Source organism: Trachemys scripta, chromosome 3 (genome assembly GCF_013100865.1).
Source record: "Trachemys scripta elegans isolate TJP31775 chromosome 3, CAS_Tse_1.0, whole genome shotgun sequence".
NCBI classification, from domain to species: domain Eukaryota; kingdom Metazoa; phylum Chordata; order Testudines; family Emydidae; genus Trachemys; species Trachemys scripta.
Window position 1 is genome coordinate 6,302,946 of NC_048300.1, and position 26,948 is coordinate 6,329,893.

The following is a 26,948-nucleotide window of genomic DNA, read 5'->3' on the forward strand; positions in this document are numbered from 1 at the left end:
ATAAGTTGGATGACAGTGTTTTGGGGGATATTTGAAACTGAGTGTGTTGTAAAGTTTTTAAAATGGATTGGACTGAAATTTCTTGTAAAAGAATATTATATTCTTGTAGGTGCTTTTTATTACTATTATTTCATCTACCTGTAAACAAATAACTATATCCATGGTTCCCTTTTTGAACTTTTGTTTTGTACCACAGACAGCGGGGCCAAATTTTGCTCTCAGTCGCAGTGTAAGGAAGATCAAAATTTGGTTAGCCCGCATACATACCTTGAAGCCTGGTCTTTTTGATTTTGTACTTATTCATAGATACCAAGGCCAGAAGGGACCATTTTGATCATCTGGTCTGACCTCCTGTATAACACAGGCCATAGAACTTCCCCAAAATAATTCCTAAAGCATATCAGAAAAACATCCAATCTTGATTTTAAAATTGTCACTGATGGAGAATCCCCTACGACACTTGGTAAATTGTTCCAATGATTTAGTATTCTCACCGATAAAAATTTACACCTTATTTCCACTCTGAATGTGTCTAGCTTCAACTTTCAGTTGTTGGATTAGATTTTGTTCTGTACTAGATTTAAAAGTCCATTATTAAATATTTGTTCTGCATATAGATACATATAGACTGTAATCAAGTCACCCCTTAACCTTCCCGTTGTTAAGCTAAATAAATTGAGTCTATCACCACAACTCATGTTTTCAAATCCTTACTAAAAAAAGAAACCTTATATTTAAAATAAAACCAAAAAGTTTCTTTTTAACCTTTATTTTCCCTTTTCAACTATTAGTTTTAATAAAATCTGTCTTATGCATTTTCTTACTAAAAAGGTTAATCTGATAGACAAAGCACATCATCCTGAATAATGTAAAAAGCAGGTAAACCGTATGGTGTCTACTCTTAAGACATTTTCAGCTTGGCTTACTGGATGTCAAATGTATTTACATGTGCCCTGACAACTTTGAAGGATAAAAGGCTGGGGTAATCAATTTATTTTTTGTCAAGGTTCAACTTGGTCTAGATATATTCAAGGTCCAGACTCCAGAGAAAATAATACAAAAATAGTAACAATAATAATAAGTAAATAATAAGATTTTGCGGTCTGTTTGAAAGTGTCTGACAGTCTGGATTTGGCCCGCGGTCCACCTATTGACTACCCATGATAAAAGTGTAGTTGTAATTGTGTCAGTCCTAGGTTATTAGAGAGACAAGGTGGGCGACCGTTCAGGGTAAAGTGGTCTGTTAACATCCCTCTAGTCATAGGGGGTAAAGGAAGGGGGCGCGGAAGGTAGTTGGCGGGGGTGTGTGTGTGGATATTGTTAGCTGCTTTCTTTCCCCCCTATGACTGGAGGGGTATTCATGGGCCACTTCACCTTGAATGGTCCATTGAAATATGTGCTAATTACTTATGATAAACAGTCTGTGCCACCTTGTATTTAGCTGTGATACTGAATACCTTTCCCAGTGCTGAAGAAGAGCTCTGTGTAAGCTTAAAAGCTTGTCTCTCTCACCAACAGAAGTTGGTCCAACAAAAGATGTTACCTCACCCACTTTGTCTCTCTAATATCCTGGGACCAACGTGGCTACAGCAATATTGCATACAGCTTTGAAAGAGGCATTTGACTCCATCAAATCTATCTCTAAGTATTCAAAATCTGCATATTTTAACATGCTATTAGTTACGTGCAACATTTAATTAAAAGTCAGAAAATACACGGAGTAGATCATAGCTATAAATAAGAGCTTGCCATCTATTTTGGGAGAAGGTTCTTTTAAGGATTCTAAATTGAAAGAAATGCTAAACTTTACATTTAAACAATCAAGACTGATACCAGACAAAGAAAGAAGTTTAAAAAAAAATTCCTATCGGTGCTTTTCTTTGCCACTGACTTCAACGAGAGCTTTATCCGAGAGTTCAGTGGCAGCAGGATCTGACCTAATATATTTTAATGCAGTATACAGTTCTTCTACAAATAATTTTTGTAATCACAAGTAAGGCCCAATCTTGCAAGCATGAACACATTACATCCTTGATGATTTTTCCTAAGAAAGCAAGGTTGAAGATGGGGTGAGAGATGGAAAGGTCTTTCTCACTCAATGTTGGATTTTTCAAGAACGAGCAGACTAATGCTTTTTTCAGGTAAATTGGCAGGGTTGCTTATCTGAAGGAGCAGCTTAGTCACCAAGATGAATAAAAAGATGTTTTCAATTAATGAAGATATCCTTTTAGGAGTTGATTTTTTTTAAATGGATGAGTCATATGACATGATATAAATAGATCTATGTTCACTATATAATACTATGAAAGAGAAGTTTATGTGTCTCATCTAGGAAATGTTTATTTGGTTAATGTATTACTAGAGTTTTATTGGAGGATTCTTTACTGGAGGAATATTTTCATTATTAGTAAGAACATTTTATTCTTTGATGGCTTTCCCCAGTCAGGAAGTTCATGGATCAGTTTTGTAGACAATGGTTTAGATATTCCTAAGGGCTTCCAAAGGTTACTCTTGCGCAGTCAGATGGGTTGGCAGGAAAGTTGGGAAAAATAGCAGGCAACTCAAAGGTTCAAAACTTAGCAATGTTAAAATAGCACAACACAACTCATAATACTTTAGGAGGGTCGCCAGTTTAGAAAGTTGTGGATAAAAGTCTAAAAGCATCTAACAAGTTTCTTGAACCAAAGACCATTAATCCTGGGGAAGTTACAGAAGAGCTATATTTCAAGAGGCTAGAACTAGAGGAAGGCTACAACAAGAATGCCAAACAGTTATCTCCATTGTAAATGAGAGTGACTGTAAGGTTTCAAATATAAAGTGGCTGCCAACTTGCTGAAGTAAGAGCAGTACCTCCCTCACCAAGGTGTTACATCTTAGTGATCCGTGAAGTCCATTCTTACAGGAGGAACAGAAGACATTCAAACAAAACCAAGCCCATTGTCTCTCGAGGACATTTAGAATGCTACTGATCATGCTTGTGAGCTGATGGAAGTAAAGTATGCTCACTCAGTCTCTGATGGTGAAAAATACCAGGAGCAGCAAGCACAGGCTCCAGGAAGTGGAGACACCTCATGGTTGTATGGGCTATTGCAGAAGAATGGTTTTGAGTGCTGAATAGACAGCTAAAGTTAAATTAACAGAGAAGAAGTGACCACGTGGTCAGAAAGCCACCAAGGTTCAGAGACAGTAGTTAACAAATGATGGCTAAGAAACAGAATAGTTCTCCTATCTGTTGGAGGGGCTTATGGTTGTCTAGCCTGATCTCCATCCTAAATATCTGTTAGTTTGTTTGGATTTGGGTTTGTTTTCTTTTCTTTTACTCTTGCATTAATTTTTGGTTGATGTTTTTGGCTGATATTGTTTTATTTACAGTTGATTATTTTTTAATGGGAAGATGCAGTAGCCATTGGAGTCCTGCCTTGTGACAGGAGTATAGCCTTTTGTAACAAAACTGACCCGTGTTATGTGGCTGGGGACAGGAAACAGAGACCAGTCTGTTATCAACACTGCTGTGTGTACTGCACCTTTATTACACCATCTGTCGTTTATAAAATAATAGAAAATCTATAAGGGCTTTTTGGCAGGAAGGGAATTTTCCTACCCGCCCATAGTCATTAGAGGTTTTGCAAGCACCTCTATTGCTTGTCAAAAATCATTCCTAAATGTTTAAGGAGCCTTCTTTCTTTCTTCGCTGCTCCCAAAATCATTGGTTGTGCCAAGAGGTAGGAAAGAGAGATGTGGCTTGATGGGCCCTTTCTCCTCTTCTCCCTGGCTGAAAGGGAAACTTGGGGTTGGTTTTTAGAAGTGCTCAGCATTACCTAATTCTGCTTCCTTTAAAGTTAGTCCTGTTTACCTCAGTGGGGAGCAGCGTTAGGCCACTTCTGAGTACTTCTAAAAAATCACACCCTCAGGGTACAGACAGCCTGAATGCGGTTTTAAAATTTGTCCCAGGTTGACTGACATTCAGTCAGTGTCAAACTCTCTATTTGATTCTGTTGCTTTCTGTAATTAGCCATAAAATCTGTCAGTAAAAAAGATCTGTACTGTGTCATTGAGAAATCATTATGAAATCTTCCAAAATATATTTTTCAGAAAGTGAGAAATGTTAAGGAAGGGAGGATATTCTTTTTAAGCTTATAACTAAATAGTTGTTTCCCTTTCTTTTTAAAAGGTGCATAGCTGTTTGCTGCCTTGGAGTTTGGATATGTGAAGAACTAGTACAGTGCACAAACTATCCTCAAGTGAAGGATGCAATAAATGTTATAGGTGTAACACTAAAGGTATGAGTATGAATTGTGTTTGTGTGATTAACAAAGGGAACATTTGTATGAACAAGGTATTCTAGATACTTGAAATATTCATCAAGCATATGTTTAAAGTTAAGCATGTACTTAAATTCTTTTCTGACTTAGGATCAAGATGTGTCCCAGTTGTGTATCCTGATTTTTAGGTTCTTTATGCTTACAATTTTATCTGTCTGCAAGTTTGTTTTTTAAATGTTATGGGGATTATCAGGCATTTGCTGACCATGGAACTGCTCAGTGAATTTATTTTTTGCTTGATTGAAATTTTCTTCAGGATCTTCCACATGTTCTCCAGCTGCTCCGCAGACTTAGTGAACCTGGCTTGTCTTTCACTCACTCACTATCTAAAATATCACTGTTACCACGGGCACCGACTTTTCAAAGTACTCTAGAGAGCATCTAATTGGAGTACCAATGACCAGAGTGCTGGATCAGCCACAGTTTCCTACCACTCTGTCACAGGTTGCTTGATGCTGTCTTTAATATCAGTCGAGATGGAATGAATGAAACAGTTTTACTTTAATGTATTAGCAGGGGAAATGAAAGAATCATGAAAAGATTCTTATTTTTGTGAAAGCAGCTGCTTTCTGGATACAGCCTCTTCAGCTGTATTGAAGACGCAGAGTGGCAAAGGAATAGAGTTTGTTATGTAGTGATAAGTTCCTGCAGCTGTATAAATACTGCCTAAGACAAGGCATTCATTTGAAAATAAATTTTGATGAGCGGTAGGAGACACTTGCCTAGAGATGGTGTTAAATGACTTTTCTGTCATATCAAATGATTGGTAATTTGGTAGATGCATGGGCGTGACCGTTATTCATTGTATCAAATTTTGGTACAGTTATTGGAAAGTTATATTTTCTTTTGGCTTATAGAGAACAGAATGAACGTGCAGTTCTTTTGAAATAGTAAATATTTTAATTTAGTAAATATTCTTAATAATTTTTCAAAATCTTATAGGTAAGGCTCAGCCATCTAAGAAAGAAGTGGAAGAAATATCTTCTATTTTTAATCTTCAAATAATTCACTCATTTTTATTCAACTAGTGCTAATTTTTGAAATAATCACAGTATGATCATCTTTGTTAGCATGTGCCTTTAATTTTCATAAACCTATGTGTGTTTGAAATTTCATTATCTGCGTAGAGATATATTGGTCAAACAACAGAAACTTGAAAGCTTCACACAAATATTGGCATGATTTAAGAGGCCCTACTTGTGAAAAACTCAGAGCTTGAAAAGATCATGTAAAAAATTAACCTGTCATAAGCAGGAAATGGTTATACTACATAAGTAATGATAATTACTCATAATAATTAGTTATACTATACTAAATAATGGAGATTATAGGTGGTGAAGGTAGCAATGCCTTTAGTTAAGATTGCCTGACACTTTCCATTATAAGACCCTGTTTTTAGTTGCTTATAACTTAGCCAAACTTTAACCATTTGGGCTGAAATATTCCATGCTGGGTACCTGCCTCAGGCTGATTTATTTTATAGTTATTTATTTATTTATGAAAGTTTCAGCTAAAATGGTTCAGCTGTTTCTGAGAATGAGGTTAGAGAAAAATATGTTGTTTTTCCCATATTAAAAACAATTCTTAACAGTGTCATTGAGAAGCTCAGTAGCTCTAGCATCTCCATGCTATAGAAAAGAGACTTGAAATTTGGCTACTGGCATTGACCTGGTGCCAGGGATGAGCCTTTTGCCTTCTCTGTAAAAATTCACCGTAATTTGGCTACTTTCTGAGCCTTTGAAATGATCTTGTTTGCACATGCTCAGTAGAAACCTGTTAGTTTGGCAGCTAAATTCTTTGAAGGGTCCATCTGCACTGAGCATGCTCCATAGCTCCTACATACTAACCAGACTACTCATGCACCATTCTCACAGAGTGGATGAATAGGATCCTGTGGAAAAATAGTATGTGGATCATATATTTAAAGACTGTATTATGATATGATTTGCATATACAAAAGGAGTCCACATTAAGATTGCATAGGTAATCTTAATTATGGCATTTCCTAACTTTGAGTGTTTGACTTTACAATCTTAACTACTACTTCAAGGGCTCTGCATATTCCCACTTATGGGTTTTGGGCCACCTAGTCGTGCCTAATGGTAGAACCTTCTCTAAGCAGTGTCCATTAGCATGCTCACATACCCCCTCCTGCCCCCCCCCCGCCAGTGTCTCCAAACATTCTGATGGCGAGGCTATATAAGGGGTCACAAGGTCCTTTACCACCTTAGTTCCTTCCAACCACTTGCCTAGATGCAAGTGAACCACTCCGGTCCATTCGGATCCAGGGATGGTGGGAGATGTATGTCTCCATTGTGAATTGTTAGTTGTTTAGTATTGTAGTTTGTGGTAAGTATAGATTGGTAGTTAGTAGCTCAGTTCCAGGTTATGGCAGAACCAAAGAAGAAAAAGAAGCTGGGATACTTCAAGAGGTGTACTTTGTACTCTGCTGTCTTCTTGATGTCAGATGATCACATTAGGTGTTTTTCACAAGTAGGGCCTCTTAAATCATGCCAATATTTGTGTGATGCTTTCAAGTTTCTGTTGTTTGACCAGGTGCTTGGGAGAGCATAACTCACTTTCTGGGTGTTCCATCTGGGTGTCAGATGGGTGTTCCATCTGCTGCACTGTTATGCCCAGAACTCACAGGGAGAGGCAGAACTGGTTGCAGGTGCTTCTCCATAAGGAGGCCCTGGAGGCTTAACCTTCTGGATCTAGGCAGTCCTCAGATCCAAGGTCCCATGTGACAGAATACCAAAATCGAGGCGAGTTCTGGGCTCAGCTTCTGGATCCAAGAAGGTGGATTTGAGTATTTCATTGGATCCTGTGTTGTCCAAGTCTCTGGCTCTGGCCGTAACCCCTACTCCAGTTTTGGGTTCATCTTCGGTTCCAAAGTAGACTTCTACTTTGGTAGCTGATGCGCACTGTTTAGCTTTCGCGCATTCCTTGGATCTGAGGGAGAAACAGAGGGTCTCGAAAAAGAGACAGGTTTTAACCATTCCGAGATCTGCAATTTCTTCACCTGAGAAAAGGAGAGTAATAGAGGAGTTTGTCAGTCTATCTCCTGATCTGTCTAAACGTCGTCCTCCTAACAGCTTTCTCTCTGCAAAGAACTTTCTCTCCATTTGTTTCTCTCCTCTGTCTGGATCTGTTGTCTCTGGTGCATTCCATAGTGGATCCAAGGCCGGATCCGTATCTAGAGGAATAATACAAACCTGTTTCCTCTCGATTTGTCCCTCTATTTGGTGGTCCTCTTGCAGGTATGTTCCCATATCCAGTTGCCAGGTTGGCAGCCACCACAGGAACTTTTCAGTTGTCCTCCTTATGGATGGAGAGGTGATGTTTCATCTGAAAAAGAATTTGGTGGGGGAGAAATCCTTGCATCCGATTCCACTATATATCCATCTGCACCTCAAACAGTGGTTCCTGATTCTCTGTCTAAAGAAGATGATGAAGAGATTGCTCCTCTTTTTAAATTGGAGCATGCTGGCACAGACTGTAATCCTGATTTGTCACCATGTGAACATGCAGGAATGGCTTTTGCCTCTTCCCCTTCTGAGGACATGCTGAAATTTCATGATTTAGTGGATCACATGGTGTAAACTTTGCATTTAACTTTAGTGCCGGTGCAGGAGACATCCTTCCTGGTGTTTACATTTTTGGGGCTACCTCCAAGAATAGGATGTTGTTACCAATCCTTGACAGTTTGCTGCAGCCTGCTAAGGCTGCTTGGTCCTCTCTTGCCTCTTGCCAACCTATTTCCAAGAAAATAGACAAATTATATCAATGCGTTTTGCATATTTGCATTCACACTTTGTACCTACTACACTGGTGGTGACTGCTGCCAGTAATAGATTGAGGTTTGGACCCGTTTAGGCAGAAAAGGGAAGAAGATTGATTCCCTAGGGAGAATGATGTTCTCTTGTTCCTCTCTTGGTAATAGGGTGGCAAATTACCAAGCTGTTATAGCTCGCTAACAGTTCCACCTGTGGGAAAAGAAGGCACTGTTTGTGCAGGATTTCCCAAATGACAAAAAGAGATTGGGAAATGCAATCCTAATGGAGGGTCAAAATGTAGCAAAGCACTCTCTCAAGACTTCGTTTGATGCTTCAGACTCTTCTGCTGGATCACTGACTTCTGCAGTTACTTAGAAGAGACATGTTTGGTTTCATTCCTCTTCTCTGACTCGTCATACTACAATTAAAGTGGAGGATCTCCCCTTCACAGGAGATGGTCTAATCTGTGAAAAGACGGATGCGTTGCTGGAGAAGCTGAAGAAGACAAGATCTTTGTGCTTTATTACTTCTACTAGGAGATGTTCTATTTTTTAGTTCCATTATCAGAGACTGTCAGAAAAAGCTGATACCAGCTACAGGGCAACCTAATACAGAAACAAATAAAAGTGGAAAAAAAACATACTGCTATAGCTATGCAATGTACTGAAATGCAGATACTTGCTTTGTCCACCTTGGAACTCAAAATGTTTTGGGTAATATCAGGAAACACTAAGGTTTTGATACACTTGTTAAAGCAAAAAAAAAAAAAATCATTGTTTGATACCTATCAATATAAATGAATGCAGTATGTCTCCAGTACGATGTGACTGTATTATCCACAGTTATCTTCAGCTTATTTCTTATCAAATCAAAGACATCTACAACAGCACCAGCAGTCTACGTATTTCCAGAGCCAGCATAAGAAAAGGTCCTTTAAATCGAGGCCTAACTCTAAGCAATATGCTACCTTTCTGTCATCTTCGTCGCACGCTAGGCCTCAAATTTTATATGAGGATTGAGAGTCTAGAATCAATGAGAGAGGACCCTTCCCTACCTGTGTTGGAGATGTGCTAGCCCATTTTATCATCAGATGCAGGCTTATTACATCTGACAAATAGAGAAGGACTATGCCATTCAATTCAGGAAACTACCCCTTTCAATTTCCCTTGCCCGTCTATTTTTAGAGAACCTTCTCATAAGGCTAGTCTACTTTCAGACACACAGAAATTTCTTCTCGTCGGGGCTGTTAATGAGGTATCAGAGCACCTTCAAGATCAGGGGTTTTATTCAAGGTACTTTCTGGTGCTGAAAAATGATGGGGTGGGGGTGGGGAGTTCATTCCATTTTAGATTTAAGAAACGTAAACAAGTATATTCTGAAGTTTTGGTTTCATATGTTAACTCTGGCCTCCAGAATCCCTTTGCTTTCAATTATGGATTGGGTTTGTGACTCTTGATTTAAAGGACACATTTTCATATCTCTGTTTGGCACAGTCATCGAAAAGTACCTTCATTTTGTGGTGGTGGGACACCATTTCCAGTATAAAGGGCTGTTATTTGACCTCTACAGCACCGAGAGTTCTTTCAAAGTGCTTCTTTGTCGTGGAGGCTCAATTGAGAAAGCAGGGTATTTTTGTTTACCCTATTCTGATGATTGTCTGTTAAAGGCTGTTTGTGATGATTTATTAAGCCCCATAGCTTTTTTTCAGAACTGGGATTTCTCCTGGATGTCAAAAAAGTCAAATCCCTGTCCGACTCAGATAATTTTATTCATAGGCTCCATATTGGACTTGGTAGCAGGGAAAGCCTTTTTACCAGAGGACAGATTTTCAAAAATAGCTCAGTATGTTTTATACATTCAAATATGTCAAAATCAGAAAGTAACCTTCTTTGTGGGTCTTATGGCAGCTACTACATATGTGACTCCTTTTGCACAACTCACAATGAGGCCAATGCAGCTTTGGCTCTCTCAGGTCTACAGATCAAATCTGGACAATCTCCAGATGTTAGACAGCATGCCTCAAAACATTCTGGAATTATTGATGTGATGGTCAGTCAGAGAAAACATTCTCAGGGGTGTCCAGTTCTATCCCCCTTCACTTTCAGTGAAGATAACTTGAGATGTGTCAAACTATGGTTGGGGTAGGGCAACATCTGAGTTATCCTATAGTTCAGGGTCCTTGACTTTTCAGGAGAGAGCTTTGCACATCAGCGTGTTCTCAATTTATTTAGGACTCTGTTCTCTCTTCCAGGTTATTTTCAGTACTGCTTATCAAACTACCCATAAGTGGCAATATACAGAGCCATTCAAAAAAAAGAAATGAAGGTTGATTACTTGTAACCGGAGTTCTTCAAGAGGGCTCTGCATATTCACACTTCCCACCCGCCTTCCCCTTTTTTTCAGAGTTATTTTCGTTCTGTCCCTTGGGTTGGTGAAAGGAACTGAGTTGGTAGAGGGCACTCCCCCTTACATAGTCTCACCTTCAGAACATTCGGTGGCACTAGGGAGTGGGCTAGGAGGGGGCACATGAGCATTTTAATAGACACAGCTTGGAGAAGGTTCTCTTGTTAAGCACCACTAGGCAGCACAAAACCCATAAATGTGAATAAGCAGAGCCATCTCGAAGAACTCCAGTTGCAAGTAACCTTCATTTTCCTTTAATGTAGTTTTTATGGCTGTAGTACCATTTAAAATAGTAGAAACTCTAACATTACTGTTTATTATATGTGAATATTTTTTTCTGGCATGATACTTTGTTTAATTTTATTTTTTTTCTTACAGTTTTCTAATAAACTGGTAGCTCAGATAGCCTGTGATGTTCTTCAACTGCTAGTTTCTTATTGGGAAAAGCTTCAGAAGTATGAATCCTCTCTATCCAGGAAAATTACTGAAGTATGTCTTATCTCTTCAAATACTCATGTCTGGGAATTGAAAATAACACATCTGATGTTCTGTGTTGATTGTTCATAGAATTGAAAAAGCTTCAAAGTTAATAGAATGTCCAACTGATGCTATTTTTCACAGTTGAATTGTTGCTTACCATAAAGTTACAATCTTAGAACTCTAACTTTCTTTGCTTCCTTCTGCAATCATTATTAGGAGAGTTCTTTGCTATAGTTTGCTGGAGCCAGTGTAATTTTTTCCAATTTGCACTAATTTATTTCTAGAATCTGCTAACAATGTGGAACTCTCAGTTTGGTTCAGATGCTATATACAAAAACGGCTGCTAACAGCTCTTTATAGTCTTCATCCAAAGTCTGTTGAAGGTCAGTGGTTCAGGCCTTGTATTTATTAAAGATACAAAATGTCTTTTTGTAATTTTGTTTGCCTGTGGGTTTGGTTTTTGTGCAGATTCTCGTGGCCACCATTGCATTTCTTTTGCCAAGTGCTGAATACTCCTCTGTAGAAACAGATAAAAAGGTATGTGGCATAAAACATAAACTCCATCATTGTTTTTGCTTCTTGAACTACATATTAAATGAAATCGTTTAGTCCTAAATCTTATTTTTAAAATATTAAGCTAATATTTAAACATGTTGATGAATTTGATGAGTATTGCTTATGCATTCTTTTGCATGTTTCTGTTTAGTTTATAGTTTCATTATTACTTTGCTTGTTGGATTGGTGCATGGCACTACCAATGAAAACCTTACTAGAGCCAGTGTCTACTGTTCTGGAAGATCAACATTCCTCCAAAGCTCCCTTACTGGATTACATATATAGGGTGAGTATGAAGGATCAATTCAGTATGAATTGTTTTTAACAAAGCTTTTAAATGTGTAAAGATGTGCCTGTTTTGGATCATTGAGGCACAGAAGCATTATGGAAGTATAACTGATGATTCCATTTGAATTACATTGAAGTTTTTCAGTTACTGTTGTTTAAATCCATGGGTTAGTTATGAAAACAAATGAAAATGTCACCCCTAACATTTAGGGGGTAGATTTGATTTTCTGGAAAGTTACAGGTCTGCTCAGTAGTTTTGGAGTTTAAAGGAGTTAAAATGGCTCCTTTTTGAAGTTTCAGGGCTGGTTTGTAGTGTTTTGGGGATCATGTTGACTTACAAATGATTATTTAAATGCTTCAATCATTGGGTGGATAAATAACTAAACAAAATAGTATGTATAGGTTAGTTAAAAAAATTAAAGGGACAACATATTCTGAGCACTGCTTGTCATGACTCTTTCTATTACATTATAAATACCAATTTAATAAAAAAAATAGTCATTTGATGCCAAGATCTGAAATGTTACACACACAATCTCTGGAGTATAAAATATTAAATGGTGGCAGTTTTGAGAGAAAAAAGAAAGTGCCTTGGCCAACAGATCTTAAAACACTAGAGAAGCAGGGTCCTGGCTCCCAAGGAGCTTAGGAGTCCTGCCAGGGAAAGCACCTACAGTAATTCCCCACTTAACTTCCTCTCACTTAACATTGTTTCGATGTTACGTCCCTGCTCCATTACAGAACATGCTCATTTAAAGTTGTGCAATGCTCCCCGATAATGTGGTTTGACCTTCTGCTTTGTCCACGGCTGGCAGCCCCCCATCAGCTCCCCTACGCCCCCCTAGCACCTCCCACCCGCCGGCAGACCCCACGGATCAGCGCCTTCCCCCTGTTCCCCCGCCTCCTGCCCGCAGCAATCAGCTGTCTTGTGGCATTCAGGAGGCTGGGGGGAGGAGCAAGGATGCAGCATGCAGCCTCCCCCCTCTTCCCCTACCTCTTGAATGCCGCAAACCAGCTGATTGCCACGGGCTGGAGGCAGGGGAGGGAGGGGAGAGGCTGCGTGCCGCGTCCCCGCTCCTCCCTCCAGCCTCCTGAATGCCACAAACCAGCTGATTGCCACGGGCAGGAGGCAGGGGAGGGAGGGGAGAGGAGCAGGACGTGGTGTGCGGAGTAAAGGGGGAGGAGGTGGAAGGGGAAAGCTGCGGGTTAAGGGTGGGGTTTGGGGGAAGGGGTGGAGTGGATGGGTTGAGGGTTGAGCCCCCCGTCCCCGGCAAAGTCAGTGCCTGTGCTTGCAAGAACAGCAAGTGGAGCAGCCGGACAATCCACTCTCTTCTACTCTCTGAGTCCACCACCTCAACCAAGCTTCAGACTCAGCAATGATGATTGTAGTATTAAATTTTCTTTAAAATTGTTTAAAACTTATACCTGTATTAAATTGCTTGTTTAAAATGTATATAATGCCTTTTGTCTGGCAAAAAAAAATTTCCCTGGAACCTAACCCTCACTATTTACATTAATTCTTATGGGGAAATTGGATTTGCTTAACATCGTTTCGCTTAACATCGTTTCGCTTAAAGTCGCATTTTTCAGGAACGTAACTGCAACGTTAAGTGAGGAGTTACTGTATTCTAATAGCATGACTAGTAAACTTCACAAAGAAAGGAGTTCCTGTCTTGAGGACCTTAGGAGATCCATGGCAATGTTATGTCTTTCTTGCACACGTGTTTGAGGACAGTTGGATCTGGATGAAAACTATATGCACCTCCTGCTGCCAGAGCTGTGACTGTTGAATGAGGTCCCCCTAGAGGAGCTCTGTAGGAAAACACGCTATAAATGCTCAAGACCAGCACTGAGGAGATAGAAGTCTATAGTTGTGTAAAGCCAGTTTCAGCTTTGTGGCCATTTCCCAGTGGACAAGCACACACTCAAAATAAAGAGCAGTCTCCATGACTGCTCATACTAAGACACTTGTAGAACTCATTCATTTAATGCAAATGCCAATAATAATCAAGTGAAGACAAGAAATACAGTACAACTACGTATAATTAGCAAAATTTTCCATAAGTAAGTTAAACATGTTTTATGAAATATCAGTACATCTTTCAAGTAAACAAAATAATCTAGTTTATAACTGATGTAATACACTTTTGAATATGTCTGCATATGCCTGAGGGATGATATTCTATAATGACATTCCAATTTATATAACAATATACCACAGTAGATTTTGTCCCAATTGTGAAATTGTACTTAACAAGCATGAAGTCAGTCTTGCTTTAAAATATGCATTAACACATTTTCCAAATATAAAAATAGCATGTTTATATTGCTTTTATTTAAAATCAAGATCTGTGATGATAAATAGTTTTGTTTTCATGGCTAATATAGTAGTTTACTGATAAAAAGATAATTTTATAAGAATAAGCATTTTCTTTCATTCTTAAAGAATCGGTGAGAATTTAACAATGGGCATTATTATTATATCAATAATATATCATATTTATTATTAATAATAATAATTTGCATTGTACTAGCCCAGAGGAGCTCCAGTCTTGGACCAGGGTCCCAGTGTGCTACGTGCTGTACAAACACCCAAAAATGATGGTCCATGCCCCACAGAACTTACAATCTAAGTATAAGACAAGAGAGAACAGGTGGATTCAAGAGACCGATTGGTAGAGCACCAGGAAACAGAGAGACAATACTGGTCAGCACAATGGCAGCATTCTCAGCACACCAGATGTATATGTGTTGTCAAGTTTTTAGTAGACATCACAGCAAAGGAGGGTTTTATGGAGAGGTAATCTTGCAAATGTTTATGAAGGGCCGCATGGGACAGAAACACAAAAATGCTTATTTGAAAATTTAGCAAGTGGACGATAAATGACGATAAAGGCATTGTCATAGTGGAGGCAGGAGTTAACCTCTTGATAGTTTGAGAGGTGGTAGGTAGGATAAGGATAAGCCGTGAAGGACCTTAAAAGGGATGACAAGTAGGATAGTAATGGAGAAGCAAAAGCCAGTGGAGAGATGCAAAGAGAAGGGTGACTTAGTCAAAGCAGTGAACTGCGAAAATAACCTTTGCAGCAATTATTTATATTGATGCAAGCAGGGAGAAATGTAATTTGTCAAGGCCAGAAGGGAGAATGTTGAAAACGGAGGTTGTTGCGCTAATGAGGATACAAAATGAGGGCCTGGACTAGAGTTTCATTTTAGCAAAGTGACGTAGGAAGAAGCAGCAAGATTTAGGGTATGTCTACACAGCCGACATTAAAGCTCACGGCTTGTGTAGTTGTGGCTCCAGCGCTGGGAGAGAGCTCTCCTAGTGCTGTAATAAAACTACCTCTGCGAGGGGAATAGCTACTGTCTACACTGCCACAGCCCTGAGCGAAGAATGTTTCAGTGCTGTAAGTGGCAGTGTCGACAAGGCCTTAGACATATGCTACAGTGTGTCAGAATTTAACAGCATAGTAAATTTATCTCATCACTGTATGTCACTTGACTTGATATTTTTTTTGTACAATTTATTTCTAGTACAATTTTCGTCTCTTTTCTTCTTACAGGTGTTGCACTGTTGTGTTTACGGCTCAAGCACATACACGCAACAAAGCCATTACATATTGAGCCTTGCAGATCTCTCATCTAATGACTATGATCCATTTTTGCCATTGGGAAATGTCAAGAATTCTGAGCCAGCACATTCCTATTCCACCCCAGATTTGGGAAATCTACTCACTGTTGTTGAGGGTAAGTAACTCCAAAGAAAATAACTTGAAGATTGCTAGGATTTCAACATTAACAATATGAAGATTTAATAACCTGCTAAGTGGCATTTCTTAGTTGAAAAACATGCTTGCACAGGTAACACTGAATAATTCTACAGCTGTTTTACAGGGAAAGCCATGTGGTTCAACGCATTCATAGTCTGGAGTTCACTTATGTTAGGTGTGTTCACTATATTAGGAGAATACCAGTGAGGGACCAGAAAATTTCACACACTTCTTGATGCTTACTAAAATGTGTCAAAACCAGAATTTCTTTGTAGATAAGATAGCAGCCATGATAAATTATGACTGCAAATACATCAAAAGAAAACATAAAGACATCTTCAATGTTAAATGTTTATCTCAAGAGCCCTCTTTTAGAAGGGAAAACCATCAACTAGTTAACCACATAAGGAAGTTGATATACTGTTTTGAAAAGAGAGAGGGCTGGAACTCCTAACACATCTGAGCTAGAATGGCAAGAGAGTAAATTTTTGTCCCAGTTAAGAAGTCTATTTGAAATTCTCATTTGGAGTCTAGGTAGATAATAGTATTGAGTTAAAGTATATAAAAAAATGTTAATTGTGAGTATGCTTTCTATGTTAATGTTAGTTGTTTAGTGATGTATGACAGAGAAGATGACCTTATCTATTGATTCAAATTTAATTTGCATAAAAATTCTGAGGTTAGATTGAATTCAAATCCTCAGATAAGAGTTTGTAATAATAAAAACTGGGTTTTGATGTACAACAGTTTGGGGCTAGATTCAAGACAGCTCTATTTCTGCTGCTTGTCAGAGCATCATGAAAACTTCCCAAAGTCAATTAATAGACTGCAGATATGTGGTATGGAATACTTAGGATCTCGCAACCTCACAAAATCATTGTAAAAAGGCACAATTGGTAATCCAGGCATTGGAATTTACTGGTAATTCCTTATGTAATAAGAGAGTATTAATACTCGTTGTCAGTGGTTCAACTACTAAGATGAACAAAGAAAAAAATGTCACTTCTCCCGTGTGGCCTTTTCGATAGTGAGAAAGTCATAGATATGATGGCATTGGGCAGTCACTTTTGTTTGTGGCTACGTATACAGAATTAAAACTGAGTGAATAAAATTAACTCCAAATCAAATCCTTTTGAGAACTGTGTGGCTAGTCCACTGTGTACCATGTTTGAACACCTTTTCTGCTTTATGGGAAGCTAAACAAGTACAGCGTCATCAGTGATCTGATGTTGATAGAATAATATGAAAACTCTCCAAACAGCAGTGGCTCTTCGCTTTTTACTAAAAATGACTTTTAACTTTGTAAATATTGGTTTCAAGGAGAGTTTCACTAGGAATGTTTGAGAGCAGAACTTGGACCTTATCTGATTTACTGAAAACCAAAACATGTCATCCATAAACGCCGGCAAGCTCAATGGTATAAAATTCTAGTAAAGAACTATAAACATGCAGCATTTCTTGGGGATTGTTGCAAGAAAAACTCCTGAGATTGTAATACCTAAAATGGCCAAATAAACATTTTGTAGATGAGAGAGAGAGAGAGAGAGAGAGAGAGTCATCTCTCTCACAATATTTTATAGTGAATTTAGTTCTATGTATGTCACATCATTTGATTTAACCATTAAAAAAAAATCAACTGCTACAAGGATGTATTCACTAAGGGAAAACATCTATTTATGTATTTTGGTCAATATCATTAATTCAAGCATTAGATTAAGAATAACTTCCAGAGTTATTCTTGCATCTGATGAAGTGAGGTTCTTACCCATGAAAGCTTATCCTCCCAATACTTCTGTTAGTCTCAAAGGTGCCACAGGATCCTCTGATGCTTTTTACAGGTTCAGACTAACACGGCTACCCCTCTGATACTTGATTCCAGAGTTCAATATTGTTCTAAAACTTTATATAAATCATTTCACAGAAATATTTTTTATACAGGATTCAGAAACACAGATGCAGTATAAGGATGTACAAAATAATGCTAGACCAGGGATAGGCAACCTATGGCAACCTATGGCACGCATGCCGAAGGCGGCACGCGAGCTGATTTTTCAGTGGCACTCACACTGCCTGGATCCTGGCCACCAGTCCGGGGGACTCTGCATTTTAATTTAATTTTAAATTAAGCTTCTTAAACCTTTTAAAAATCTTATGTACTTTACATACAACAATAGTTTAGTTATATATTCTAGACTTAATGAAAGAGACCTTCTAAAAACATTAAAATGTGTTACTGGGACGTGAAAGCTTAAATTAGAGTGAATAAATGAAGACTCGGCACACCACTTCTGAAAGGTTGCTGACCCCTGTGCTAGACTTTCTATGCTACTTTGAAATACAGTTCTTTCTGTGTTTCATACTGGAACAAATTTTCATCACTACAGCATGTTTTCTTTTTACTTCCCTTGTACCTGCATTTTTAGTTTAACAAAAAGGTTAGAGGCATTAAAACCAATTGCTCTGCACACACTTCTTGCTGAGTGGGTACATTTTGTGAAGAGCAGAAAGATAAAAATAGATGTGAGAGAGATTTGTCATTTTAGGTAGAACAAAATGTTTCTCATCTTGGATATCTTTGTGCCTTATACACTCTTCTATTTTACTGTCATGCTATTTTCAAACGAACGTTAAAAAGAGATTCTTCCTGCTTTTTTACATTTTTTATGTTATTTACATATGGCTTTTACCTACCACATTATTCATCACTCGTTATAGCTGGCTACAACAATACAATAGGTTTAATCAGGTCAGAGAAAAGAGGAAACACATTACAGTAACAGCTGCTATAGTAGCAACAGGCATTGTAGAAGCAATACTGAGTGTAGGGAGAAAGCAGATTACTAATTTTGCAAGGTAACTATCCAGGATAATTAAAATAAGTTAAATACAAAAAGTTAATCATTACAAGATCAATTAAAATTAATAAAGCTTTCTGTTGTTCGTCTCTCTTTAGTATTCTCAGCATCCACAAGAAAATTAAACATAGTCCCCAACAATTTGGAAACCTGACAGCTTGAAATCACTATCACTATTTTTATATTAATGAAAACCTCAACATTAGGAATATTAAACATATTTATTCTAAAAACCAAAGTTTATGCAGTAAACAGGATATTTTTTTTCTCCCTTTTGATTGGATCTTCTGGGGGCTTTTTTGTTGTTGTTGTATAACCAGCAAGCACCAGAGTAATGCCCACCCCCTTCAGCTTTCTTCTGCTTGGCCCTTCAGCTTCTAACCTTGTGTTTACCCGCTGCAGCATAATGACAACGTACCTCACTGGGATCGAATACCGGTGTTCATACTCCTTGCCTGAGACTGAGAGGGGAGAGTGTAGGTTCCAGAGCCTCTTTACCCTTCAGCACTTCTTGGAGGGTTTTCTTCTCTTTGAGGGCAGACTGCATGAAACTACCCATACAACAATAATTGTAACAAAAACAAGGTTTATTAAAAACAGAGAGAAATAGAATTGCAGCAAGAGAAATAGTTTGCTTAACATATCTAGATTTCTAATTCTCATAAACTAGGTAAGGCATTTTCGGCTTAGTTACAGCTTGTGAAAGCAGTCCCCTGTATCTAACCCCTTTGGTCCTTGTCTCAGCACGGCTCTGCTCACTGTCGGTACCAAGATCCTTGATCCAGTATCTCCACTTTTCAAACCAGTTTTCTCCACCTCAGTCACACACACGGTAGGGTACCAGATTCATGGCTCATCTTGCAGGAAGTAGCCCACTGAGGAGAGGTAGACTATTGAACAATAAAAGCTTAATGACCTAGCTCAGATGCCAACTTTCACAGACCTGGTTGTATCTTGTTAAAAGCCCTTAGACAGGTTTTTTGTTCTTTTGTCATAAACTATGAATGATGGACATAGGCCTGGACACTCTTTCACAGCCTGATTCAGCTGACTTTTATAGACACTTATATCCTGTTGCAGTGTTGGGATGAACTTGAAGCCTGTCGGTGATTGATTATGCCCCAGTGAAAGAAATGCTGAATACCTGAATAAAGATAGTCATATTTCTTTGTAGAGAATGAGGGAGTTAAGTGTATCTTTTAATATCTTATGCGCCCCTGTATATCAGTTTGATACTATCCTGTCTGAATGCAAGTTAAATCAAAGGGTGTGGTAAGGGGGGAAACTACAAGGGTTAGCAAGGGTCCTTTGGGAAACTGTAGGGAAATGGGAAATAACCCCTGGCTTGGTGCCCATTAGGTTGGCAAAGTTTACTCTTCCGAGGCCAAACTTAGGATCAAAGGGTATACTAAAACCTTAAAGATGCTGGCCTAGGCTGGAAGGGGAGTGCAGGTTTGAGTGGGCTGTCAGCAGCAGCTGGAGTTGTATTCGTGACACACACAGAGAGAGAGCAAGCATGCTGCTGAAACAATGCAGACTGTCCCTCCCAGCCTAGAGATGGGCCTAACTGGGCTGAATGGAACTTACTACAACTTGCAACAGAAGATCAGGGTTTAGGTAATGGGAAATATGCATATAGACCTTTATTGTTTTAACCTTTGATTCTGGTTGCTAGGTACCTTTAGCTGAAAGAATAAATAATGCTTTGTTCTGAAGAAGCTATTTCCATGTCACTGCAAACTTATTTTGTCACAGTTTTCCAGAGGAAATGGGTTTACAGGTGCCAAACCCACATGCCAAGTTGGGCTTGTCAGGTTATCACATTTGGTAAGGGAGCTGTAGCCCAGAATCTAGTCCAAGAATGGTAGGATGATGTGGTTCCACCCAAAGTGACATGCAGGAATCCAGGCTGGTCACCTGGGGGATGCACTGAAGAGGGACTGAAAGGGGTTTAAATCACAGCTTGCCCTGTAACGGTGGTGATGATGTTCTAGATTATGAACTTGTTTGGACCATAAATTCATTCTGAAGAGTATGTAACACAGCTAAGAAGTCGTGAGCCAATGTCAAATAAGATGAAAGTAAGCTGTTGCTAGTGCGCTATGGCTGGGTTCGTTGCTCCGTGACCCCCTTCTGACAACAAAAATCACTACAGAACCCCAGGAGGAGGGACTGAAGCCAGAGTCCCCCCGAGCCCTGCTAAAGCCTGAGCCCACCACCTCAGGTTGGGGGGACCAAAGCCCAAGGGCTTCAGCCTCAGGCAGGGGGTTGGGGCCTGTAACCTGAGCCCCAAGCCTGAGCTTGGGCCCTGGCTGGTGGGGCTCAGGCTTCAGCTTCCACCCCAGCAAGTCTAATGCCACCCCTGGCAACCCCATTAAAACGGAGTCGTGACCCACTTTGGAGTCCCAACCCACAGCTTGAGATCCGCTGTACTATGGTATTCAAGATTTAATGAGACTTTAGACTGGAGTAGCAGCAAAGAACATTTGAAAACAATCATCTGTGTGTTGTGTGTCTATCTTTGCAGATGTAAAGCACTGTATGCATGATAAGTATTGTTTATTAAGAGGCTTGTCAGTGCTCAGCCCGTAGGAAGGAGGAAACACCTGACAACACTCTTGTAACCTCTTCTTGCAGATGAATGGACTATCGTTGATTAGGTCCAGAAAGAGCTGTTTCCAGCCCATTGTGACAGAATGCAGGCAGCTGTTTTGTGTCTTTGAGGGTGGACAGGGACAGTAAAATTAAATGTTCTTGAAGATTCCACTCTTTAAAAAAAAGGGGGGGGGGAATCGGGGTTTGTGAAATACAGCTTACACAGACATGAAGAAAAGCTGTGTGTAAGCTCAAAAACTTGTCTCTCTCAGCAAAAGAAGTTGGTCCAATAAAAGATATTGCCTCACCCGCCTTGTGAGCACAGCAACAATACTTTGGTAGTGTTGTTTTGCATCAAATTTGGCAGTATACAGAGAGAATTCATGATTGCAACTCACTTTGCAAGGACGACTAGCACTGTCATGGCAAATAGACAAATGCTTTATGATTGATCAGGAAGTGATACATCAGCTCTGCCTCATTAGATTATAACAATTATTATGTTGTTATAACAATCCATAGCCCACTAACGCCTCTTTTTGTCCTATGATTGTGGTGGTTATTAACAGGCCACTTCACATTGAATGGTCCCTTAGAATATGTGTTAACTGCTTATGTTAAACAATCTGTTTCACCTTTTATTCAGCTGTGACACTCTGAGTAACTTTCCAAGACCTGAAGAAGAGCTCTTTATAGCTCGAAAGCGTGTCTGTCTCACCAACAGAAGTTGGTACAATAAAAAATATTATCTAACCCATCTTGTCTCATCAGATTTCTTTAATGTCCCAACTTCCTTATTGTTAAATACTCTCTTGCTCTCTCGCTATCTGTCTCTCATATCTGTGGATGAGCTACACTTTGTGGGTTATCAATAAATATGAGTCTAATACAGTAGAGATAAGACAACTCTGATAGCCAGTCTCAGGTCAAATTTTTCATAAAATAAATGTTACCGCTTTCACTGGATGTCATTGTAGTCTTATTCCCAGATAATTACATTTTGAGGGAGATGTGAATTAGAATAAATGTAAAATACCCAAAAGAGAATTTTGAAACCTAAAGATTGTTTGAAAAGGAATGTGAAGTGTTTGTTTTTTTTTATTTAAAAAAATGTCTCTTTAATGGAAAAATGGATGGCTTAAAAGAAAAAAAAATCAAAGCAGGCTGCAATGGACTACATATTGATTGAAATGTGTGGGTGCTCATTTGCTGCTGTGGTTGATTATTATCTTTGTATTGATTGATTTTTAGAAAAAAGAAGAAGAAGCTTGGAATTAATACCTCTAACTGCACGGATGGTTATGACACATCTAGTAAACCACTTAAGTCACTATCCCCTCAGTGGAGGACCTGCTATTCTTCACAGCCTTATTAGTGAGAATCATGACAACTTTTATGTGGAATCTTCTGAGCTGTCTTCAGAAGTCTTCAGAAGTCCAAACTTGCAGTTATTTGTATTTAATGACAGTACTCTTATATCTTACCTTCAAATTCCTGCAGAAACGACTGTGGATACTGAGCCAGCAGGAGCCCTCTCAGATGTAAGAGTAATTGTCAGAGATATCTCAGGGAAATATTCTTGGGATGGCACGATATTATATGGACCTTTGGAAGGCTGTCTAGCAGGTCAGACTGGAAATAATTCATTTATGGTTTCGGGCAGTCATGAAGGGCAATTTGAGGCCCAGACAGACTTTTCTCAAACAGAAGAAGGAGAGGATGCTCTTGACGAATTGCTAGAAAAGATTGGAAACACTAGTCCTGAATGCCTTTTACATCCACAGCTAAAATTAAATGAGCCATCACCACCACCATTTGGTATGAGCCATGATCAAGAGAATGAGATCATAGAAGCCATAATAAGGCAGAGTGCCCAAGAAAAAGAGCATGTACATAAATGCAGCTCTGATTTTGATATGAAAGTAGCCAGTGAAGAAGAACCAAGTTCTGCTGAACCACAAGCACCATTTTATTTCTGTAGGCTTTTGCTGAACGACTTAGGAATGAATTCTTGGGATAGAAGGTAAGAATGTATCTATGAATGTATGTTTGTAATGCTGCTGCTATCTAAAAAAACTGAAGAATTCTTCAGTTTCCCTGTGCTATACTACCACAATTGTGATTTACAAAGATGCTCATGCTGGAGCCCCCTTGGTATTAATCAGATGGAGCCACTGGCATAGCAGAGAAGGGTCCCTGGGTCTGAAATAGCCCAATTTGATTAGCTTCAGGGTAGGCTGCAAAATACCTTTGTTTCCCAAAATATTGGAAAAGAGAGAACAGTTAGGTTGGTTAGTAGTTGGAAAAAGAGCATTTTTCAGTCTTTACTTGGTTTTGCCGGTTGGGGGTCTATGGGACAGAACTGATGCAGTTTAGTCATAATGAATGGAATTTTTAGATATATATATTTTAAGTCATCCTCTTATTTAGCTGTGTGAATTATGAAACTTGCGTCATGTATTCTGTGATGGATTTTCCCTTAAATCTTTGTTTTATGTATCTATAGAAAAAGCTTTCATCTACTTAAGAAAAATTCTAAATTATTGAGAGAGTTGAAAAATCTGGACTCCCGGCAATGGTAAGTGAAACTTACTCAACAGTTCTAATGTTAAAGGCCACATTTTCAAGGGAGGGCACCACAACGGCATCCCCCAAACTAATCATTCCCAGAAGAAGTTGCCTGTGTTAGCAATGCAAATACTTGTTGTGTATTGAGTTTTTGATGAGAGAACCTTGATTGTCAGTAAATCAGCTTATTACTGTTTTCCCCATGCTTTCAGTCCATTTGGGTGACACCCTCTTCACAAGTTTGAAATGAAAAGGTTTCTTGGTGGGTTTTTTTTTTTTTTTTAACTGGAGTGAGCAAATTACTTTTGGTGTCACTATGTATGAGATTGAATATAAGTAGCAGAAATATATGACTCCTTAAACAAAAATCCTGTTTTCATGCCAGTGTCCATAATGACATAGGTGAAAGGAACTACTATAATTGTATATTAGCCAAGGAATATTTTCCCAAAGAAGAATTTTCTTCAGAATGATTCATATGACAATAGCAGTCCTCTAAAGAGCAAGCTCAAACCCATCTCTTTAGAACTAGGCAATGGCAGAATAGAGTTCTGAATGTTGTGTACTATTTGCCATTCCTTACAGTGTGATATTTTTTTTTCTTTGCAAAGTGACTGTAAAGATAGCATTGTGTCCCAATAACTTTCATAACAAATATGCTCAGTTTTACACCCCCCCCAAAAAAAACCTTTTTTACACACCTGGGTTCGCCAAACTCAACTTGGGTTCTGAGAGTCCATAAACGTTTTTTCCTTCTTCTACATCAGTAATTAAGATTCTACAGGCCAAATTATGCCCTCATTAACACCTGGGCAATTCCATTGTCTTCAGTGAGGCTGCACAGATGTAAGTGATTAACCCTGTAATTGTAATTAGGTAATCAATTTTTTGCTGATGCACAAGAAGAATAGAATCCAGTTCTCCCCCCCCCCCCCCCCCCAATGGTGTTGACTTTTCAGTGTAATCAGAAGTAAAACATGATAAAAATTAGTTTTTGCCACTGAAGTAGGATGACATGACTGTATTCCTATAAGGATCAGATCTGTTAAGTAAAATGGTATGATTTTTATAAAGTCACATTTCAGAGTACACTGCTCTTAATTTGAAGAAAAATTAATTGAACTAACAAGTTCTTCTTCAAGTGATGTTCCCTGTGTATATTCCACATGTGGGGTACACATGCATGCCATGCGCCCAAGTCCAGAAGTTCTTCAAAGCAGTGTCCATTGGTCCATACATGTGCAGTAGCTCTCCTTGTGCTCTTGACCAGTGTTATAAAAAGGCAGTGAGGGTTGATGCCTTTCCGGTTCCTTCTTACCGCCACATGGCCTTAGTCGGACTCATGTCCTCCTTCACTTCATTGTATAATCTATTTGTATATAATTATATTCTTAGACTAGTAGTTAGTAGTTAAAAAGTTATAGTATAGTATTGATTATTTCTTTCTGTCTGGTTGGGGAACCCCTCCCCCAGGGGACTATGCCCCAAAGTCGTGCAATTCAAAAATTGTGTCTCCTGTCCTTGATCCTTCTCCATCTGTCATGAACATCAACAATGCCTGTACTGTTTGGGTGAGGCGCATATTTCCGCAAAGTGCAATATTTGCTGCTTCTTCCCACCCAGAACTCAAAAAGCCTGGGAGCCTCTACAGAAGCACCTCATGGAGAAGGCTATGGGGCCCCTGTCCGATCCAGACCCAGGAGACCGGCCTCACCTACCTAGCATGTGCCTTGGAGTGGCGCTGTCAACATCTAAACCCGAGGACTCTTCTTCTCGGGCTCCTCATGAGAGTAGAGGGCACTCTCATGAGCGCAAGGACAGATCCCTGTTGAGGATTGTCCGTAAGAAACGCATTTCCTCCCCAAAGCAGTCTGAGTTGTGTGAGACGTTGCAAGCGGAACCTAAGGAGCCAGCTCCAATGAAGACCCCCAGATCTGAGGGCAAGATGCATAAAAAGAAAGGTCCACCAATTCCGTCGGTCACCCTGGTACCGAAGCATAAGGATGGACGCTTGCCAGTTCTGTCTGAGTGCTGTTCCAAATCCATCATTGGTACCACCTCATTCATCTAAAGACTGTCCAATTATTGTTGATGCATTGGATCCATCAGACTTGGATCCATCAGACTTAACTGCAGGAACCCATCAGGCATCAGGGCATACCAAGACTTATATAATATCGGAGGATATATTCCTCCTTATCCTCAGTCTCCACTTCTTTCTGGCCCAGCCCTCCTAAAGCTTTTTCTTTCTGAGCGCCCCACCCCCGCCCCCAACATGTAATAAAAACTCCATGGCCCACCAGTGCCACAACAACTGCTTTTCTGCATAAAAAGCCAGGGCTGGCCCAGCATTAGGAGATAGCAAGCAGGGCACTTGCCTGGGGCCCCATGTCACAGGGGCCCCAACAAAGCTACATTGCTCAGGCTTCAGCTTCAGCCCCGGGTGGCAGGGCTCAGGGCTCCAGGCTTCAGCCCCAGGCGGTGGGGCTTTGTCTTTCTGCCCTGGGCTCCAGCGAGTCTCATTCTGGCCCTGCTTCGCGGACCCCCTGAAACCTGCTCACGCCCCCCTAGGGGGCCCCGGTTGAGAACCACTGTCCTAAAGAATATCCTTACTCGGGAGGAGGACCTTACATCGCTGTCCCAGGAGCTGTCTCACCTCCAACCACCAGGAATGCCCTGGTACTGATGGCACTGCCACTACCAATGCAGCTGTTCTTGGACTTGAATCAGATGAGATGGCCACACCATTATCTCCATAGAGGCACTTGAGCCCTGATAGGCAGTCAAGGGGTTACGCTCACCATTCTGCCTCATATAACTTCCCCAGGGATTGCTGATACTGATTTCCTTGGGGTCCCCTGAAACCGATTGATCCCTCTTTCTAGCCTTATTGGGTCCATTGAATTTTTATGGAAGGTGTCCTAGCCCCTCTCAGGAGTTGTACTGCTTCTCTCCCTCTCGCCAGCCAGTTCTGTCAGTGTAGGAGGAAGAAGGGGTGGAACCAAATCCGCAGGTACCAACAGTTCCAATGGGTGCCTCTTCGTTATCTCCAGATGAAGCAGTCACTCCTTCTCCACCAAATGACCATTGTCATTACCAGGAGCTGTTACAAAGAGTGGCCAGTTACCTACAGATCCCTTTAGAGGCGGTCCAGGACCCTCAACACCAGCTCTTGGACATCTTACAGTCACAAGGACCAAATAAGGTGACTTTAGCCATCAATGAGACCATATTAGAAACGGGTAGTACAGTATGGCACACCCCAGCATCCTGTGCCCCAACACCAAAAAGGGCCAAGAGAAGGTATTTTGTTCCTGCAAAAGGGACTGAATTCTT

The 26,948-nt window shown here is 39.8% G+C and overlaps 1 protein-coding gene across 5 annotated transcripts in view; it reads left to right on the forward strand.

Moving 5' to 3' along the window:
- Positions 1 to 26,948, forward strand: part of RALGAPA2 (Ral GTPase activating protein catalytic subunit alpha 2) — a 275,841-nt gene that overhangs the window by 134,022 nt on the left and 114,871 nt on the right. For all 5 annotated transcript variants that reach the window (XR_004644914.1, XM_034764036.1, XM_034764035.1 and 2 more), the window contains 7 exons: positions 4,172 to 4,280; positions 10,880 to 10,990; positions 11,450 to 11,518; positions 11,688 to 11,822; positions 15,388 to 15,571; positions 22,296 to 23,067; positions 23,551 to 23,622. Coding sequence is in view for 4 of the 5 variants with exons in the window: in XM_034764036.1 (XP_034619927.1) it covers positions 4,172 to 4,280; positions 10,880 to 10,990; positions 11,450 to 11,518; positions 11,688 to 11,822; positions 15,388 to 15,571; positions 22,296 to 23,067; positions 23,551 to 23,622 (1,452 nt within the window). In the remaining variant the exon portion in view is untranslated. The remainder of the gene's footprint in view (positions 1 to 4,171; positions 4,281 to 10,879; positions 10,991 to 11,449; positions 11,519 to 11,687; positions 11,823 to 15,387; positions 15,572 to 22,295; positions 23,068 to 23,550; positions 23,623 to 26,948) is intronic.